Genomic DNA, 20,246 nt, shown 5'->3' with positions numbered 1-20,246 from the left:
ATATTCCATGAAAAGGTTACAATGTATAAAACAAACATCTCATGATACAAAATGTCCACCGCTGTCAGGGGTCCGTGTTTCTTCAGCTGTAGAGATGGGGTTTTGCTTTCCGTTGCTCTTGGAGTTCACTGGTTTCTAAGCTCTGGTCTCGGATGTCATTGTCACAGACATCCCCGGCCTCCTGTGGGTAAGGCTTCATCTTTGGCGCACTTCATAACAAGTTCTTAATCAAAACTTCATTGGAGTAAATTGCTGCAAATTTATAAATCGATGCATGCAAAAATTAAATGCACGTCTCCAATGAGCAGGGGCAGATTGATGTTCGAATAGATACGTCTCATGGACGGGGTTTGACCACGCCCCTAACGGTAAGCCACGCCCACTCTCCCAAACCGATAAGTTCCCAGGAAAATCTCAAATTCTTGCACTCAAATGGCGTGCAACAAAATCTGCTTCTGTCTTACTCCATAAAACTGGCACAAATTCAAATGATAAATCCCCCCCTTTTTCAGGATCTCTGTTTGCTTTCAGTAAACAGGAATGGTCCTGGGTGAATTCCTTGTCCTGCTGTCCTCACAGCTGAAGGTTTGCTACAATTATATCCAATCACACAATCCTCTGTGAGGCGAAAAACCCAGGGGTCAGGCTGATCGGCCGATACATTGTGGCAAACCAGGAGATGAGAAGATTTTCTAGTCTGGATACAATAGTAGCAAACCTTCAGCTGTGAAAAACAGGACTGGGTCTGGACAGGTTTCAAGCCTTTATATGTAAACAAGAATGTTTCCATTCACTGAAAGCAAACAAAGCTTGAAAACAGCAAGGAACTGAAGTTTATCAGAAAGCTGCCGGACATTTTATGATCCGTCCTCCAGGGCTCTTTTCTTGATGGTGGCGGTGAAGAAGCTCTGTATAGACCTCTGCTTGCTGTCCACCTTGGCTCTTCCGGCGGGTGGCTGGATGTCACTTACGTCCTTCTTCCTCTTTTTGGACTAAAAGTCAAGGAATAACTATCAGTTTCAGCTGCGTTCACACTGGCGCTGTACCGTGTACGATTTACTGAGATGTCACTATAGACATACCGCCATAGGTCGCCCATAGACATACCGCCATAGGTCGCCCATAGACATACCGCCATAGGTCGCCCATAGACATACCGCCATAGGTCGCCCATAGACATACCGCCATAGGTCGCCCATAGACATACCGCCATAGGTCGCCCATAGACCCCCATGTAAAAACCTTACACTGCACAGAACCTTTTTTTTATTGTCCTCTGGACGTGCAATTCTATGCTGCAACAGGAGCACGGACGTAGATATTGAGGGATCGGGGCTAAAGATACGCGCATCCTGGGAGCGTCCCTGGGGCACATGGTATAGACGCAGTGTGAATGTAACCCTAGTGTAAAGCCTGGGAAACCAGAAGGTGCAGAAGTAGAAGGCGTGCTCACCGGCTCTGCTGCATCACCCAGGAACCCCCGACTCTCGCACAGCTTAAGAATCTGGAAAAACAGAAAAGTGGTTGTCAGATGAACAGGCCCAAAAGAAACCAATCCTGCGCTGTCTGCTCTCTATCTGCAATGTGTGTCAATACCAGGGGAGAGGACGACTGTAGGACAGGAGAATACAGTCTATTGCTCCCTGTTATCAGCCATTTCAGGGGAGAGGATGACTGTAGGACAGGAGAAAACAGTCTATTGCCCCTGTTATCAGCCATTTCAGGGGAGAGGAAGACTGTAGGACAGGAGAATACAGTCTATTGCCCCCTGTTATCAGCCAATATCAGGGGAGAGGATGACTGTAGGACAGGAGAATACAGTCTATTGCCCCCTGTTATCAGCCATTTCAGGGGAGAGGATGACTGTAGGACAGGAGAATACAGTCTATTGCCCCCTGTTATCAGCCATTTCAGGGGAGAGGATGACTGTAGGACAGGAGAATACAGTCTATTGCCCCCTGTTATCAGCCATTTCAGGGGAGAGGATGACTGTAGGACAGGAGAATACAGTCTATTGCTCCCTGTTATCAGCCATTTCAGGGGAGAGGATGACTGGAGGACAGGAGAATACAGTCTATTGCCCCCTGTTATCAGCCATTTCAGGGGAGAGGATGACTGTAGGACAGGAGAATACAGTCTATTGCTCCCTGTTATCAGCCATTTCAGGGGAGAGGATGACTGTAGGACAGGAGAATACAGTCTATTGCCCCCTGTTATCAGCCATTTCAGGGGAGAGGATGACTGTAGGACAGGAGAATACAGTCTATTGCCCCCTGTTATCAGCCATTTCAGGGGAGAGGATGACTGTAGGACAGGAGAATACAGTCTATTGCCCCCTGTTATCAGCCATTTCAGGGGAGAGGATGACTGTAGGACAGGAGAATACAGTCTATTGCCCCCTGTTATCAGCCATTTCAGGGGAGAGGATGACTGTAGGACAGGAGAATACAGTCTATTGCTCCCTGTTATCAGCCATTTCAGGGGAGAGGGTGACTGTAGGACAGGAGAATACAGTCTATTGCCCCCTGTTATCAGCCATTTCAGGGGGAGGATGACTGTAGGACAGGAGAATACAGTCTATTGCCCCGTTATCAGCCATTTCAGGTGAGAGGACGACTGTAGGACAGGAGAATACAGTCTATTGCCCCCTGTTATCAGCCATTTCAGGGGGAGGATGACTGTAGGACAGGAGAATACAGTCTATTGCCCCCTGTTATCAGCCATTTCAGGGGAGAGGATGACTGTAGGACAGGAGAATACAGTCTATTGCCCCCTGTTATCAGCCATTTCAGGGGGAGGATGACTTTAACGGTTCACATTTCATTAAGTAAATCTTTTCTTTTTCACAGATTTTATGATTTTCCTCCATTCATATACAAAGCTACTCGGAAAATCCTGCTGGTGAACTTCAGACGTGAATAGAGAAGAACATGCTTCCAGATGACCATAAGAAGCCGCAGAAATTTCCATTCATTTACCTTTTTCATGGCGGTAGGGACAGCGGACTCCATAAATTGTCTCCTGGTGACCCAGCGCAGAGCGGAGCGCTCCTCTTCCTCCTTTACCGGAACACTGCGCAACAAGTAGACCAGGTACGTCTGGTTGATATGAGAGAAGATGTGGACGACCTGCCGGAAGAAGGACCCATAACTGACACCTCCTAGATCTTCAGGTCACCCCCATGACATCAGTTTTTCCACAGTCTGATATTTTGGGGTTCAGGGCACACTCCGCACCTCTCCCCGCACCCCTCTTTCTGTATACTTCTTGTTTGCTCTGCACATCTCACCTCCCCCACATACTGCAGATCCTGCGCCGATACCTCCCGGCCGCTCACTTCATGGAGGCGGCTGCACAAATCTTCTTCCCGCTCCTTCACGGCGGCCGTTTTCTCCAAGAGCATGCTGGGAAATTCCCACATCCCAGCCAGGAGCCCTATACAGGACAGTATATGGATATGGGGGTCAGTGTGAGCACAGGTACATTGTGGCACAGAGCTGCATACAATGTATCACCTTTCTGGGGTCTCTGGACCAGTAAATACTCCGGGAACCCCTGCTCCCCGGGTCTCTCCCACACGCAGGTCACAGTCTGCTCCTCTCTGGAGGGTTTCTTTGCAGGTTTGCGGGGGTAGTTGGCCACTCCGAGGCTGTGGTCCCACTGGTCGCCGGACTGGATGCAAAGTGGACATGAGGCAGCTGCTGCTGAGGAACAGCTTCGTTACAGCGTATCAGTCACAGCACATAAAGGAAAATAGTCATCGGTTATAGGGGATTCCTGGCTCTTCACATGACAGTTACACCGCACCAGCGATATATGGACCCCAGCGCACTGCATTCCTATAGGGGTGCACAAACCTCAGCGCTGTATGGACCCCTGCCCAGTGCATTCCTATAGGGGCATGCAGACCTCAGTACTATATGGACCCCAGCCCAGTGCATTCCTATGGGGGTCCGCAGACTTCAGTACTATATGGACCCCTGCCCAGTGCATTCCTATAGGGGCATGCAGACCTCAGTACCATATGGACCCTAGCCCACGGCATTTCCTATAGGGGCATGCAGACCTCAGTACTATATGGACCCCTGCCCAGTGCATTCCTATAGGGGCATGCAGACCTCAGTACTAAATGGACCCCTGCCTAGTGCATTCCTATGGGGGCGCACAAACCTCAGCGCTATATGGACCCAGCACAGTGCATTCCGAGGGGGTGTGCAGACCTCAAAGCGATACGGAGGTTTTATGCCGAGTCTGCATATTCCCATCTCGCTCCTTCAGTTGTCATATTGTGAATCTTCTAGACATAACTTCTCTGCACTCACCACAATCCTCGATGTCAGACATGGAGCTCATTTGAGTGCTAGCTCTTTTGCTCTCACATTTACTGGGGGAGGATGCAGAATCCAGCTCCACCTGCAACACATAACAGTGGCCATTAATGGGGCTGCCTGGTAGAGATCCTACTGTCATGGACCCTATTAGTGAATGCTGAGGGGTCCTCACTGTGGACAACCTACATATATGAGCATTACATGGCCAACCTAATAATTTCATCATGTAATGCTTCATGTCCCCTGTGGGAGCACTGCAGGGGAACTGAACACTTCCTGTGCACAGGTGGAGAGCCCCTTTAATAGATTTACCGAACTGTACAAGTGACTCCGGAGAATGAATGACATCATCACCTGGTGACATCACTCTTTAGGGGTCACAGCAGCTGAGCGAGTCTGTTGTCACCTCACCTTCTTGAACGCTCGGCACAGGGTCTGCAGAGGACATTCACCGCAGAGTGCTTTTTTAGGGGTGCAGACCGTCGCCCCCAGCTCCATCATCGACTGGTTAAAATCTCCGGGTCGATCCGGGTCAACAAGATTATTTGCCAAATTCCTGAAAAGCATAAAACGGTGATTACTAGCAACACTTCTCCACGTCCTGGGCCTCATCAGCTCTGCAACTTTCATTTTCAAGATCCCTGCTTGCTGTCTGTAGACACAAATATCCTTTAGTTTAGCTGAGGGTTTGTTAAAATATATCTGTGCAGACAAGAGCGATAAGCCTGGCTTCAAAGAGGATTGCCAGCACTGATACACTGTAACAATGGCTTAATACACAAATGTCTTCTATAAGCTTGCACAATGTGCACGCCCCTTTAATGCTACAGTACTCACCATAAGGCGTCAGTGACAGTCGGGGAGGTAAAATCAGCTCCAATGCATCGCAGGCGGCAGAGAACACGGATGACATTCCCGTCTACTACGCCCGTAACCTGCGGGACAGTATAAATAACAGGGAGTTCAGGGCGGCCAAGCTGATCATATGTGGGTGACCCGTGTGGAAGGGGCTCAAGTCATGCTTACCTGCCCGTAGGAGATAGAGGACACCGCCCCGGCTGTATACCTGCCCACCCCTGGCAGCAGTTTCTGTAAGTCATCCGCAGTGCGAGGCATCCGACCCCCCAACTCCCGCACAACCTGGAGAAGCCAAGATGTTAAGTATCATGGACCAAACCATTCACTGCTCCTGCTAGAACCTCCCTGCATCATGGACCAAACCATTCACTTCTGCTGGAACAACTCTGCATCATGGGCCTATCAACTCGATTCTCCCGCTAGAACCTTCCTGCATAACGGACCAGAACATTCAGTAGGACCTCCCATGAGGTCTCAACGCCAAGAAGATGACTTGTACAAACCTTCTGCGCTCCTTCATGCAGCCGCCGACCCCGTGAGTAATACCCGAGACCGGACCACTTCTCGTTCACCTCCTGGGGGCGCATAGTAACACTGCCGGTTAGAACTGTTACTGCAGCACCTAATGGTGCACTGATACAATGTAACACACCAGGAATGATGGCGGCCAGATCATCACCCACCTCCAGTGATGCCATCGCCAGATCCTGAACGGTCGGCCAAGTCTGCAGGACAAAGACACTAGTGGATGAGATTCCTTCATAGGTTACTGCAAATGCTCCCCTCCCCCAAACATCCTTTCACCTTCATCCACTTGGTGTAGTAGTCAATGACCGTCGACACCTGAGTCTGCTGCAGCATCACCTCCGACACCCAGACTGCGGAGACGGAAGAAGACTCCCAGTTATTACAGGACTGGTATACATGGCTGATAACAGGGGGCAGTAGACTGTATTCTCCTGTCCTACAGTCATCCTCTCCCCTGAAATGGCTGATAACAGGGAGCAATAGACTGTATTCTCCTGTCCTACAGTCATCCTCTCTCCCCTGAAATGGCTGATAACAGGGGGCAATAGACTGTATTCTCCTGTCCTACAGTCATCCTCTCCCCTGAAATGGCTGATAACAGGGGGCAATAGACTGTATTCTCCTGTCCTACAGTCATCCTCTCCTCTGACATGGCTGATAACAGGGGGCAATAGACTGTATTCTCCTGTCCTACAGTCATCCTCTCTCCCCTGAAATGGCTGATAACAGGGAGCAATAGACTGTATCCTCCTGTCCTACAGTCATCCTCCCCCCTGAAATGGCTGATAACAGGGGCAATAGACTGTATTCTCCTGTCCTACAGTCATCCTCTCCCTGAAATGGCTGATAACAGGAAGCAATAGACTGTATTCTCCTGTCCTACAGTCATCCTCTCCCCTGAAATGGTCGATAACAGGGGGCAATAGACTGTATTCTCCTGTCCTACAGTCATCCTCTCCCCTGAAATGGCTGATAACAGGGGGGCAATAGACTGTATTCACCTGTCCTACAGTCATCCTCTCCCCTGACATGGCTGATAACAGGGAGCAATAGATTGTATTCTCCTGTCCTACAGTCATCCTCTCCCCTGAAATGGCTGATAACAGGGGGCAATAGACTGTATTCTCCTGTCCTACAGTCATCCTCTCCCCTGAAATGGATGATAACAGGGGGCAATAGATTGTATTCTCCTGTCCTACAGTCATCCTCTTCCCTGACATGGCTGATAACAGGGAGCAATAGACTGTATTCTCCTGTCCTACAGTCATCCTCTCCCCTGAAATGGCTGATAACAGGCAGCAATAGACTGTATTCTCCTGTCCTACAGTCACCCTCTCCCCTGAAATGGCTGATAACAGGGAGCAATAGATTGTATTCTCCTGTCCTACAGTCATCCTCTCCCCTGAAATGGCTGATAACAGGGGGCAATAGACTGTATTCTCCTGTCCTACAGTCATCCTCTCCCCTGAAATGGATGATAACAGGGGGCAATAGATTGTATTCTCCTGTCCTACAGTCATCCTCTTCCCTGACATGGCTGATAACAGGGAGCAATAGACTGTATTCTCCTGTCCTACAGTCATCCTCTCCCCTGAAATGGCTGATAACAGGGAGCAATAGATTGTATTCTCCTGTCCTACAGTCATCCTCTCCCCCTGAAATGGCTGATAACAGGGGGCAATAGACTGTATTCTCCTGTCCTACAGTCATCCTCTCCCCTGAAATGGCTGATAACAGGGGGCAATAGACTGTATTCTCCTGTCCTACAGTCATCCTCTCCCCTGAAATGGCTGATAACAGGGGCAATAGACTGTATTCTCCTGTCCTACAGTCATCCTCTCCCTGAAATGGCTGATAACAGGAAGCAATAGACTGTATTCTCCTGTCCTACAGTCATCCTCTCCCCTGAAATGGCTGATAACAGGGGGCAATAGACTGTATTCTCCTGTCCTACAGTCATCCTCTCCCCTGAAATGGCTGATAACAGGGGGCAATAGACTGTATTCTCCTGTCCTACAGTCATCCTCTCCCCTGAAATGGCTGATAACAGGGGGCAATAGATTGTATTCTCCTGTCCTACAGTCATCCTCTCCCCTGAAATGGCTGATAACAGGGGGCAATAGACTGTATTCTCCTGTCCTACAGTCATCCTCTCCCCTGAAATGGCTGACAACAGGAGGCAATAGATTGTATGAAGCTGCATAGCATTGCTGTAGGTGTACTGTCCATTCAATATAAAAAGTTGCTCCTTGGATAACCACCTCCATATGCTCTGCGGTCCAAGTCCAATTCTGTATCCGCCTGAAACAGAGAGGTTTCCTCCATTTTCATCCAAACATCACAAAATAAACAGCACAGCTACTCTAAGCCCGAATCCTGTATTACACTCCAGAGCTGCACTCACTATTCTGCTGGTGCAGTCACTGTGTACATACATTACATTACTTATCCTGTACTGATCCTGAGTTACATCCTGCATTATACTCCAGAGCTGCGCTCACTATTCTGCTGGTGCAGTCACTGTGTACATACATTACTTATCCTGTACTGATCCTGAGTTACATCCTGTATTATAGTCCAGAGCTGCACTCACTATTCTGCTGGTGCAGTCACTGTGTACATACATTACTTATCCTGAACTGATCCTGAGTTACATCCTGCATTATACTCCAGAGCTGCGCTCACTATTCTGCTGGTGCAGTCACTGTGTACATACATTACTTATCCTGTACTGATCCTGAGTTACATCCTGTATTATACTCCAGAGCTGCACTCACTATTCTGCTGGTGCAGTCACTGTGTACATACATTACTTATCCTGTACTGATCCCGTTACCTCCTGTATTATACTCCAGAGCTGCACTCACTATTCTGCTGGTGCAGTCACTGTGTACATACATTACTTATCCTGTACTGATCCTGAGTTACATCCTGTATTATACTCCAGAGCTGCACTCACTATTCTGCTGGTGCAGTCGCTGTGTACATACATTACTTATCCTGTACTGATCCTGAGTTACATCCTGTATTATACTCCAGAGCTGCACTCACTATTCTGCTGATGCAGTCACTGTGTACACACATTACTTATCCTGTACTGATCCTGAGTTACATCCTGTATTATACTCCAGAGCTGCACTCACTATTCTGCTGGTGCAGTCACTGTCATACATAGCGCTCTGTGTTATTACCAGTGTCCGCCATGGCAGGTCTCGTTTGCGTCGGTTGTACCAGGTGAGGAGGTTCTTCCTGAGGGTCGCCGTCTCCTCTGAGGTGAATGTATGGTGTGGAGGAGGGCGTGCACCGGACTCTGCAGGGAGGACACACCCTGTGAATCCCTGTCTGCTGGTAGACAATATGGCGGCACATTGCTCTGATCCCGTGTCTCACCTGTGTTCCGGGCGGCGGGCGGCTGTTTGCTCGCGGCCGTTGTCGCCTTCCTTGGCATTTTCTTTGAGATGCGTTTTATGGCGGAGCGTCCCATTCTGCAGGGAGGAATTAATACTGGTAAAATAAACTACAACTCCCAGCATGCCTGGACCAATCGATAACGGAGGCCGCCCTGTGACGGGAGTATCTGTGACAGAGTGCGAGCTGCACTGCGGTCTATGGCGACGCGTCACGTGAGCTTCAGTGCGGCCATACGGGCAATCATCTGATAGAAAACCGCACTGCGGTGCAGAAATCTGCACCGTCCACAACCACAAGGTTTCCTATGGGGTAAAAACAAGCATTCCAACATGGACGCCAGCACCTCGTTCACACTGTGGTCGCGGCGATGTTGCCGTACGCCTTTGATTCCCCAAATTACTGGATGACGGACGTAACCTCCACGATCTCCTCTACAGGAAGAAAGCGGAACGGATAACGGTCACGAATCAGTGCGCCAAATAATTCAATCGTCTTTATTCCTAAATAGAAAAAATTCTAATAAAAAAAAACCACACAAGACCACGTGACTAAGCCTGATATGATCAAAATTTATCACGTGACACCTGCCCGCAACAAAGTATCAATATTATGACTTATGACGTCATTAGGGCGGCGGTCACTGTAATGAAGGTTTACTCACTGCTCTGCCGTCTCCGTTAGCACACTACCAATCTCCACGCTGCCCCTAAGGTTAAGCACCGCCCTCTCATTACCCTTCTACAAACTCATTGGTTACCACTAGCTAGGAGGCGGGGTTTAGGATTGACGGACGTCTTCGCTTGCCAATAACAAGACCCGTACAGGCGTCCCAACATGAGACACGTGATTAACGTCATCAGCAGGCGCCGGAAGTGGAGCCGTGTCACCCGGGAACTGTAGGCTCCGTTTCATGTGGCTTATTGTGTTTTTTGGGTAGGCGTTGTGTTTTTTCTTTATACATTTTGCACTTAGATATTTGCAGGGAGAGTAATGAAAATCATTCAAAGGAGCGCTGTGTTTTTGTTTTTTTTGCCCATAGCAGCCAATCACAGAACAGCTTTCATTTTCTATAGCCTGTGTGAACAATAAAAGCTGTGCTGTGATTGGTTGGTTTTTGTAACAGAGATTTTTTTTTAATTTTTCCTTTCGTGGCATTGTGAGGTGGTTTGTGCCTCATGCTACAGGGCAGGCACTGGTTCCCGTGTGTACTGGGCAGTGTGCCGGGTTCCTATAGACGGTGAATATTCTGTATTGCTCAGGTGACGATGACGAGTCTGAAGATCCCGGTGATCGACGTTCACATCGATAATTTTGTTGAGCTCTGGCCGTCCATGTTACTGGCGCTGAAGACGTCCACGTTTATCGCGGTGGACACGGTAAGTGACACTGGGCTCGCGCAATTGGGGGGTGGGGAATCACTGCCCGGCCCCTGCGGATGCTGTAGTCCTGTCATCGGCCGCTGGATCGGCCTCTGTAGTGAGCATGCTCTGCCGCACTGCGTTCTGGGAGATGGCGGCGTCTCCTCCAGGCCAGTACTGCTCACACAGATAAACACAGACGGTAAGTGCTTCACTGAAAGCAAGCAGAGATACTTTCAGCCCACTGATCAGTGATGATGGGTTTGTCTTGGGCTCTTGCAGGAGCTGAGCGGCCTGGGATCCCGGAAGAGTTTACTGAACCAGTAAGTACAGCGCCCGCAGGGTGTCGCCCAGCTTTCCCAGGGGCCTGATTATAATGGAGGTTGTGGCCGGGCTCTGACCTGTGATGGTCTTTCTGCCGGCCATCCTGCCTTACACGGAAGTCACTTTCCGGCCCCTGAATTCACCCCGGCTCTGATGTGTCTGCAGCGCCCCCCGGAGTATGACCCCCAGCGTCTCATCTCTTGCAGATGTGTTGAGGAGCGATATAAAGCAATATGTCTGGCTGCACGAACCCGCTCCATACTGTCCCTGGGGATCGCCTGCTTCAAAGCACTCCCTGAAAAGGTAACAGCAGCGCAGAGGGTTTCAGGAGAAGAGTGTGCTGATCTTGTGGAGGTGACAGGCTGAGAGTTACATAGTGTAAGGAGCAGGATCCCCAGCAGCGCAGAGGATTTCAGGGGAGGAGTGTGCTGATCTTGTGGAGGTCACAGGGTGAGGGTTATATAGTGGAAGGAGCAGGGTCCCAGCTGCACAGAGGATTTCAGGGGAGGAGTGTGCTGATCTTGTGGAGGGCACAGGATGAGAGTTACTTAGTGGGAGGAGCAGGGTCCCCAGCTGCACAGAGGATTTCAGCAGAGGGGTGTGCAGGTCACAGGCTGAGAGTCATAGTGGATAGAGCAGATATTCTGTAACATGGGGATGCATGCTGACATGTTTCCTGTGTGACGTCCTGCAGGGGGAGGATGCCTACCTGTGTCAGATCTATAACCTGACCCTGCTGTGTATGGAGGATTACACCATAGAACCGCAGTCCGTCCAGTTTCTTGTCCAGCACGGCTTTGACTTCAATAAGCAATATTCCCAAGGGATCCCGTACCACAAGGGCAATGACAAGGTAATGTGACCCGCAGCAGAAATAACAGACCTCTGATATAGCTGTCTGCCAGTACCAGTAGTGAGCTCCCTCTAGCGGTGGCTGTATAATCTGTATGCAGTGAGCTCCCTCTAGCGGTGGCTGTGTATATCTGTATGCAGTGAGCTCCCTCTAGCGGTGGCTGTGTATATCTGTATGCAGTGAGCTCCCTCTAGCGGTGGCTGTGTATATCTGTATGCAGTGAGCTCCCTCTAGCGGTGGCTGTGTATATCTGTATGCAGTGAGCTCCCTCTAGCGGTGGCTGTGTATATCTGTATGCAGTGAGCTCCCTCTAGCGGTGGCTGTGTATATCTGTATGCAGTGAGCTCCCTCTAGCGGTGGCTGTGTATATCTGTATGCAGTGAGCTCCCTCTAGCGGTGGCTGTGTATATCTGTATGCAGTGAGCTCCCTCTAGCGGTGGCTGTGTATATCTGTATGCAGTGAGCTCCCTCTAGCGGTGGCTGTGTATATCTGTATGCAGTGAGCTCCCTCTAGCGGTGGCTGTGTATATCTGTATGCAGTGAGCTCTTCCTTTATCATGTGCTCTGTCTTTGCAGGAGATTTTCTCTGTATCAGAATAATGGTTTCCTGACTATTATATAATAAATATCAGCGTAGAACTGGCAGACTGTAGATGCGTATTATTATTATTTTTTTAACCCCTAACAGGTATATTAGACGCTGTTTTGATAACTGCGTCTAATATACCTGGTCCTCTGGTGGTCCCTTTTGTTTGGATCGACCACCAGAGGACACAGGTAGCTGTGTAAAGTAGCACCAAATACCACCTACACTACACCCCCCCCCCCCCCCTTCCCCCGTGACTTATTAACCCCTTATGAACCCCTGATCACTTCATATAGACTCCCTGATCACCCCCCTGTCATTGATCACCCCCCCTGTAAGGCTCCATTCAGACATCCATATGATTTTTACGGATCCACGGATACATGGATCGGATCCACAAAACACATACGGACGTCTGAATGGAGCCTTACAGAGGGGTGATCAATGACAAGGGGGTGATCACCCATATAGACTTCCTGATCACCCCCCTGTCATTGATCACCCCCCTGTAAGGCTCCATTCAGACGTCCGTATGCGTTTTGCGGATCCGATCCATGGATCCGTAAAAATCATACAGACGTCTCAATGGAGCCTGACAGGGGGTTGATCAATGACAGGCGGGGTGAGGGGGGTGATCACCCATATAGACTCCCTGATCACCCCCTGTAAGGCTCCATTCAGACATTTTTTTTTTTGGGCCCAAGTTAGCGGAATTTTTTTTTTTTTTTTTTTTCTTACTAAGTCTCATATTCCACTAACTTGTGTCAAAAAATAAAATCTCACATGAACTCACCATACCCCTCACGGAATCCAAATGCGTAACATTTTTTAGACATTTATATTCCAGGCTTCTTCTCACGCTTTAGGGCCCCTAAAATGCCAGGGCAGTATAAATACCCGGCATGTGACCCCCATTTTGGGAAGAAGACACCCCAAGGTATTCCATGAGGGGAATGGCGAGTTTCTCGAATTTTTTTTTATTTATTTTTTGGGCACAAGTTAGCAGAAAATGATTTTGTAAGAGAAAAAAAATAAAATCATTTTCCGCTAACTTGTGCAAAAAGAAAAATATTCTAGGAACTCGCTATGCCCCTCACGGAATACCTTGGGGTGTCTTCTTTCCAAAATGGGGTCACATGTGGGGTATTTATACTGCCCTGGCATTTTAGGGGCCCGAAAGCGTGAGAAGAAGTCTGGGATCCAAATGTCTAAAAATGCCCTCCTAAAAGGAATTTTGGGCCGCTTTGCGCATCTAGGCTGCAGAAAAGTGTCACACATGTGGTATCGCCGTACTCAGGAGAAGTTGGGGAATGTGTTTTGAGGTGTCATTTTACATATACCCATGCTGGGTGAGATAAATATCTTGGTCAAATGCCAACTTTGTATTAAAAAAAAAAAAGGGAAAAGTTGTCTTTTGCCAAGATATTTATCTCACCCAGCATGGGTATATGTAAAATGACACCCCAAAACACATTCCCCAACTTCTCCTGAGTACGGCGATACCAGATGTGTGACACTTTTTTGCAGCCTAGGTGGGCAAAGGGGCACACATTCCAAAGAGCACCTTTTCGGATTTCACCGGTCTTTTTTTTTTTTTTTTTTTTACAGATTTTGATTTCAAACTACTTCTCACGCATCTGGGCCCCTAAATTGCCAGGGCAGTATAACTACCCCACAAGTGACCCCATTTTGGAAAGAAGACACCCCAAGGTATTTTGTGATGGGCATAGTGAGTTCATGGAAGTTTTTATTTTTTGTCACAAGTTAGTGGAATATGAGACTTTGTTAAAAAAAAAAAAAAAAAAAAAAACATTTTCCGCTAACTTGTGACAAAAAATAAAAAGTTTTATGAACTCACTATGCCCATCAGCGAAAACCTTAAGGTGTCTACTTTCCGAAATGGGGTCATTTGTGGGGTTTTCTACTGTCTGGGCATTGTAGAACTTCAGGAAACATGACAGGTGCTCAGAAAGTCAGAGCTGCTTCAAAAAGCGGAAATTCACATTTTTGTACCATAGTTTGTAAACGCTATAACTTTTACCCAAACCATTTTTTTATTTTTTATCAAAGACATGTAGAACAATACATTTAGCGAAAAATGTATATATGGATGTCGTTTTTTTTTTGCAAAATTTTACAACTGAAAGTGAAAAATGTAATTTTTTTGCAAAAAAATCGTTAAATTTCGATTAATAACAAAAAAAGTAAAAATGCCAGCAGCAATGAAATGCCACCAAATGAAAGCTCTATTAGTGAGAAGAAAAGGAGGTAAAATTAATTTGGGTGGTAAGTTGCATGACCGAGCAATAAACGGTGAAAGTAGTGTAGTGCCGAAGTGTAAAAAGTGGCCTGGTCATTAAGGGGGTTTTAGCTAGCGGGGTTGAAGTGGTTAATCTTCTGAGTCTGTAAAGAGATATATAAGGGGGCAGTTACTTTCTCACGTCACTGTCTATGTGACATTTCCTAATTATCTCCTTCCAAAAAAGTGAAGGTTTCTGGTTGGCTGTTGTCCTTGTTTGACTTGAGCCAGCGCTTCATCTGCAGACAGCTGTTTCGGGGTGATTGCCCCTCATCAGTGCAGAGCAGAGAGAACTGGCTTAGCTGGGTAAGAGGCCTTTGTCGGTGCCCGAGGGCCCTATTTCTCCTCGCAGGGAGCATCTAGTTCCCATAAGGAGTCTTCCTCTGGGATTTGTCATGTATGAGGTTCATCGTCTGACTTGTTTCCTCTCTGCTCAGGAGGATGAGCGGCGCCTCCAGAGCGTCCGCACTCTCTTCCTTGAGCTTCTCCGGGCCCGGAAGCCGCTGATCCTGCACAACGGCCTCATAGACCTGGCGTTCCTCTATCAATGCTTCTACGCTCAGCTCCCAGACAAGATGATGAACTTCATTGCCGACCTGTCGGATATGTTCCCGGCTGGAGTCTATGACACCAAGTACGCCTCCGAGTTCGAGACTCGCTTCGTGGCTTCTTACCTGGAATACGCCTACAAGAAATGGTGAGTGCGAGGATCGTCCTCATGTCCGGAGACCCCATCGCATTAGGAGAATTTCACTACATTACCATTCGACAGTCATTTCCTTTATTTTCCAGATCCCTGCTTACTGTCAGGGAATGGTAACGCTCATTATGAATGAATAAGCCACGGGGGGCGCACTCATTATTGCCAAGGGCCACATCAGCCGTATGGTTGTCTTCAAAGGGCCGTTAGTAATTCTGCGACTGTGAATGTAACTCTGCCAGTTATCGCAACCATAAAGCCGATGGTAACGCATTGTCAAATAACACAAAACATAATATAATTCTATATGTACAGCTGGTATAACCCGGGCATCTCCTGTATATAATTATATATGTACAGCTGGTATAAGTTATACATCTTCTTGTATATAGTGATCTGGACAACGATACGCTGGGCATCTCTCTTATAATACAGTAGATGCCCGGGTTATACCAGCTGTACATCTATAACTATATACAGGAGATGCCCGGGTTATACCAGCTGTACATATAGAACTGTATACAGGAGATGCCCGGGTTATACCAGCATGCTCCATATAGAACTGTATACAGGAGATGCCCGGGTTATACCAGCATGCTCCATATAGAACTGTATACAGGAGATGCCCGGGTTATACCAGCATGCTCCATATAGAACTGTATACAGGAGATGCCCGGGTTATACCAGCATGCTCCATATAGAACTGTATACAGGAGATGCCCGGGTTATACCAGCATGCTCCATATCACTATACACAAGAAGAAGCGGCATACTCTCTCTAGTCCCGCTCTAAGATGGCGCCTCCACCTCCCTGTTGTTACTGCGCTACTGAGTCCTCTTCTGGCTACAAAAAGGAAGAAGAGGCAGCAGTGCGGTAATATGGAGTCGGTGGCACCGCAAGCACCAGGGCGTTCTGAGGCGCCGTGGGAGACAAGTATGGGCACTGCGCTGAGTGCCACTAACTACTCGCACACATTATGGACCTCAGTGGCGGAATTTGTGTTTGACACGTGTGGAATAAGCTCATCCTGCTCAGTCATCTGAGGGTTTGTTGCAATGTATCAGGCAGGTAAGAGCCACGAGGCTGGAGTCCAGGACAGGAGAGATTGGCACTGCTGTTGTATTTTGTCTGCACTGATACATTGTAACAAAGCTTCATCTGCGAGGTCTGCATTATGATTATGACTCTCCCTATGGGCACAGCGCTCGTCAGACAGCGCTCCTTCATTCTTGGGGTCCGGGGTGATGTTCCCATACACCCACTGGGCTATGATGGGTTCACTATGGAAAAGATCTCGCAGCGTGCCTCCATCTTTATCACGCCATGTTCATTTCTTTTTCAGTAAACGTGAGAACAACAAACTGATGGACTCCAGCAGCGGCCACCTGGTCATGGAATTCTGTCACTATCCGGCTGCTATGTCAGCGTATGTGGATTATCGCCTGTGCACCTTCCCGGACCCAGTGGCTGCGGACCCCGCCACCGAGGCGCCCCACATCTGCGAGAGGTTTTCTGTGAGTATATTGGTGAACCCAGAGTCTGCTACAAGGGTCACTACCACGTGGATTTAATTGCCCCCTGTTATCAGCCATTTCAGGGGAGAGGCTGAATGTAGGACAGGAGAATACAGTCTATTGCCCCCTGTTATCAGCCATGTCAGGGGAGAGGATGACTGTAGGACAGGAGAATACAATCTATTGCCGCCTGTTATCAGCCATTTCAGGGGAGAGGATGACTGTAGGACAGGAGAATACAGTCTATTGCTCCCTGTTATCAGCCATTTCAGGGGAGAGGATGACTGTAGGACAGGAGAATACAGTCTATTGCCCCTGTTATCAGCCATTTCAGGGGGGAGGATGACTGTAGGACAGGAGAATACAGTCTATTGCCGCCTGTTATCAGACTGTAGGGCTGATGAATGAAGGTTTTCTTATTCGAGTGTAGAGCTCCCCCTGGAGATTTTTTTGGGGCCCTGATCCAGACACTTTCCTTGTCCTACCCTCACAGGCGTACGGTTGGTGTCCCAATGGGTTTAAGTGCACACAGTCCCACAATATCGACCTGATTATCGAGGAGGATGAGAAATGCAAAGAGGAGAAGAAAAGGAGGAGACGGAAGAGAAAGAAAGTGGCTGAAGCTCCTGCGCAGATGGAGTCTGAGCCCCCCAGTAAACAAAACTGCGGGGTCCTCCTTAGTAGCAAGACGGAGGCATCAGAATCCATGATGACCAATGATGTGGACTGTCAAGTGGGTGAAGATCAAGATGGTGCCTCAGAACTCCCAATGTCTGTGCCGGAGGAAACCCCTGCACCGGTGAGCGAGGAGGCCACCCCATTATTACAGGGCTCAGCAGATGGACCCAAACCCTCATCATCCGAGGGAGGAACCCACAGAGCCGGGTTTGATGCCTTTATGACGGGGTACATCATGGCCTACGTGTGGATGCTGAAGAAGGAAAAGGGCTCGGACTCGTCCGCCTCCTGCTGCCTCTCGGACTGTCTCAATAAGATCTATCTGAGCGGGAAGAACGTCCCCCTGCAGATCGTCAAAAGCGTCTTCTCCAAGTCGTCCCGAGCCCATGTCCAGAAGATGAGGCTATTGGCGAGTGTTGGCTCCTGACCTGAGAGCCCCCTGTCCTCCGAGGGAATCGGGTGGGGTACATCCTTCCCACAATGATAGATCCTGATCGGGGCAGTCGCCCACAGACTCCTCACCGGGCTTTATCAGACGTATGGGGGGGGCTCCCATCTGTCCAGCAATCTGGGAAAGCCAAGTGACGATCCTAAGGGAGCCCTGGACTGATGACGACTGGTCAGAAAGAGTCAGGGATTTACATTGCTTCCATTTTGTAGCATTTTCCAGTTTTCTGGACGCAGCCTGCAGTGTAAAGAATGGAGGTTTGTTATTCTTGTTGTCATGGATACATCCTGGATCGTTTTTATAGAGTTCTTTTATTAAAATTCCTTCAATCTGACATGGAATAATCCACCCAGGCAAATTTCATAGATGGCATTAGGCCTCTTTCACACGGGCGTCCCGGATGTGTCGCGTGTGCATTGCGGGAAAACCCGCGTGAGTGCGCTCGCAATTTCAGTCAGTTTTGATTACGTTGCGTTGTTCAGTTTTTATCGTGCGGGTGCAATGCGTCTTGCACGCGTGTGCTAAAAAACTGAATGTGGTACCCGAACTTCTGCGCTGAAGTTGTTGTGTATATTTTATTATTTACCCTTATAATGGCGTTCTGAATACAGAAAGCTTAGTAAAATGTCCATTGAGGGGTTAATTAACTCTCCTCATCCTCTTGATCGCACAGCCGACAGTCTTCTATCAGGACCTGCAAAAGGACCTTTGATGACGACACGTGGTGAGCGCGATTGTCATCAAAGGTCCTTTTGCAGGTCCTGAAAGAAGACTATGCCAGCTGCGCGATCAAGTTGATGAGGCAAGTAAATATATATATTTTTTTTAACCCCTCAATTGACATTTTACTATGCATTCTGTATTAAAACGCTATTCCCATGTTATAAGGGAAAATAATACAGTGAATTTACTTTAATGGGGTCCGGGGCTCATCCCGATCATCTCCTAGGAACCATGCTTGAAAATCGCACCGCATCCGCACTTGCTTGCGATTTTCACGCATCCCCATTCATTTCTATAGGGCCTGCGTTGCATGAAAAACACAGCATATAGAGCATGCTGCGATTTTCACGTAACGCACAAGTGATGCGTGAAAATCACAGCTCATGGCCACAGCCCCATAGAAATGAATGGGTCCGGATTCAGTGCGGGTGCAATGTGTTCACCTCACGCATCGCGCCCGTGTGACTTTCGTCTGGTTCTAGATCACACATCTGTTGTGTACGTCTATTACAGGAGAAATTGGATATTTATGTATTTTCTGAACTTTGAATGAAAACCTCCATTATTTACACTGCAGGCTGCAATCGGAGAAGCAGAAGTTGCTGCAGAATCGAAAAAAATATTACAAAGTAATTAATAGGTTTCTTTATATATATATATATTTTTTTTAAAGGTTAGTGCCCCTTTAAATGATGTCACTGATTGACGCTGGGGTCCGTCTTCTCTGGCTGAAAATGTCAATCTTTTTTAGAAGGCCTTGGAGGGGTTAATAAGATTGCTGCAGTTGCTCTTTAGTGACGTAAATATATATATATATATATATATATATATATATATATACACACCCTTACAGCGGATCACCCCTGCCATGCATACAGCCTGCTAGGGGTGAGGACGCTGACAAAAACTATGCCTTTCTTTCTGCTGTTGGGGGAGGGGAAACAAACTTTTCAAAATATGGAAATGAAGTATCCGAGCGCCAGTAGGTGGGCTTATGTGGTTCGAGTACTGCTCCATAATGACGCCCCCTGCCTTTAGATTGACAGTGTGGAGATCCTGCCCCTGCGCCCGCCTCCTGGTGCTCGTCGACACAAATGTGTCTTTAATAGAAAGCCGGCCCTGTTATTTTTTTTATGTAGTGGGATTTAAAGGGACGGGTTTCTTTACTGCAGGAAATTTATAAGAAAATCCCCAAGACACAGGAAATCTGCAAATAAGACCAAGGTTTTATGTCTGTAGATATTCTAGAACATTGGTCTCCAGCTTGTGCTGAACTACAACTCCCACCATGCAACAACCAACTCCCAGCTGCACAGCCAATGAGCTGTCGTTTTGCGACCCTGTTACAATGCATCTGTGGAGGGAGGTCCAGGCCTTTGATGCTCATTGATTGAGGTTAGCTCGCAGGTCAGGGGCCACATTGTCAGCCTGAACCAATTCCAAGGGCCGAAAAATAAAACTTAAAGGAGGTTATTACCAACTGAGATATTATGGCATAACGAACATACAGTATATATCTGTCTGCTAGTACTCCTGTCTGTTACCAGATGGTCGGGGGCCGCAGGTTGTGTGACCGGTCCAGATTTCAACCTCTAAATAAAACTGGGCTCATGCACCACATTTCAACTCCTCAC

At 48.1% G+C, this 20,246-nt stretch overlaps 2 protein-coding genes across 5 annotated transcripts; one reads left to right on the top strand and one right to left on the bottom strand.

Moving 5' to 3' along the window:
- Window positions 1–24: 24 nt before the first annotated feature.
- MUTYH (mutY DNA glycosylase) lies at window positions 25–9,846 on the bottom strand. Of its 4 annotated transcripts, none has more exons than XM_044301717.1 (16): window positions 9,790–9,842; window positions 9,108–9,202; window positions 8,909–9,027; window positions 7,979–8,018; window positions 5,994–6,067; window positions 5,873–5,914; window positions 5,693–5,764; window positions 5,358–5,471; window positions 5,169–5,266; window positions 4,743–4,887; window positions 4,323–4,413; window positions 3,516–3,704; window positions 3,290–3,435; window positions 2,979–3,128; window positions 1,454–1,504; window positions 25–992 (listed from the first exon to the last, which is right to left on the bottom strand). In XM_044301717.1, exons 2-16 carry the CDS (start codon window positions 9,199–9,201, stop codon window positions 858–860), a joined length of 1,560 nt encoding a protein of 519 aa, XP_044157652.1. In that variant the 5' UTR covers window position 9,202; window positions 9,790–9,842; the 3' UTR covers window positions 25–857. The 4 variants fall into 4 exon arrangements, with proteins under 4 accessions (XP_044157652.1, XP_044157654.1, XP_044157655.1 ...); XM_044301719.1 differs by having other exon boundaries at window positions 26–992; window positions 9,108–9,628; window positions 9,790–9,846; XM_044301720.1 differs by lacking the exon at window positions 9,790–9,842 and adding an exon at window positions 9,472–9,777 and having other exon boundaries at window positions 26–992.
- Window positions 9,847–9,990: 144 nt separating this feature from the next.
- TOE1 (target of EGR1, exonuclease) lies at window positions 9,991–18,385 on the top strand. The gene is made up of 8 exons (XM_044301393.1): window positions 9,991–10,061; window positions 10,388–10,504; window positions 10,769–10,809; window positions 11,017–11,113; window positions 11,505–11,663; window positions 14,986–15,245; window positions 16,592–16,763; window positions 17,257–18,385. The coding sequence occupies exons 2-8, from the start codon at window positions 10,394–10,396 to the stop codon at window positions 17,866–17,868; spliced, it is 1,452 nt and encodes a 483-aa protein (XP_044157328.1). The 5' UTR covers window positions 9,991–10,061; window positions 10,388–10,393; the 3' UTR covers window positions 17,869–18,385.
- Window positions 18,386–20,246: the final 1,861 nt, after the last annotated feature.

This window comes from Bufo gargarizans, chromosome 7 (assembly GCF_014858855.1).
Source record: "Bufo gargarizans isolate SCDJY-AF-19 chromosome 7, ASM1485885v1, whole genome shotgun sequence".
Classification (NCBI taxonomy): domain Eukaryota; kingdom Metazoa; phylum Chordata; class Amphibia; order Anura; family Bufonidae; genus Bufo; species Bufo gargarizans.
Note: the sequence above shows the minus strand (reverse complement) of the source record. Positions and strands in the feature narration are given on the sequence as shown.

Excerpts from the sequence above, each read along its gene's own strand:
- MUTYH (XM_044301719.1), bottom strand. The coding sequence starts at position 9,201 with ATGGGACGCTCCGCCATAAAACGCATCTCAAAGAAAATGCCAAGGAAG. Across the intron at positions 6,068-7,978 it reads GGACCGCAGAGCATATGGAG|TCTGGGTGTCGGAGGTGATG; the intron begins GTGGTTATCCAA and ends CCGTCTCCGCAG. Across the intron at positions 3,129-3,289 it reads ATCTGCAGTATGTGGGGGAG|GTCGTCCACATCTTCTCTCA; the intron begins GTGAGATGTGCA and ends TTCTTCCGGCAG.
- TOE1 (XM_044301393.1), top strand. The coding sequence starts at position 10,394 with ATGACGAGTCTGAAGATCCCGGTGATCGACGTTCACATCGATAATTTT. Across the intron at positions 11,114-11,504 it reads TCAAAGCACTCCCTGAAAAG|GGGGAGGATGCCTACCTGTG; the intron begins GTAACAGCAGCG and ends GACGTCCTGCAG. Across the intron at positions 15,246-16,591 it reads GAATACGCCTACAAGAAATG|TAAACGTGAGAACAACAAAC; the intron begins GTGAGTGCGAGG and ends TTTCTTTTTCAG.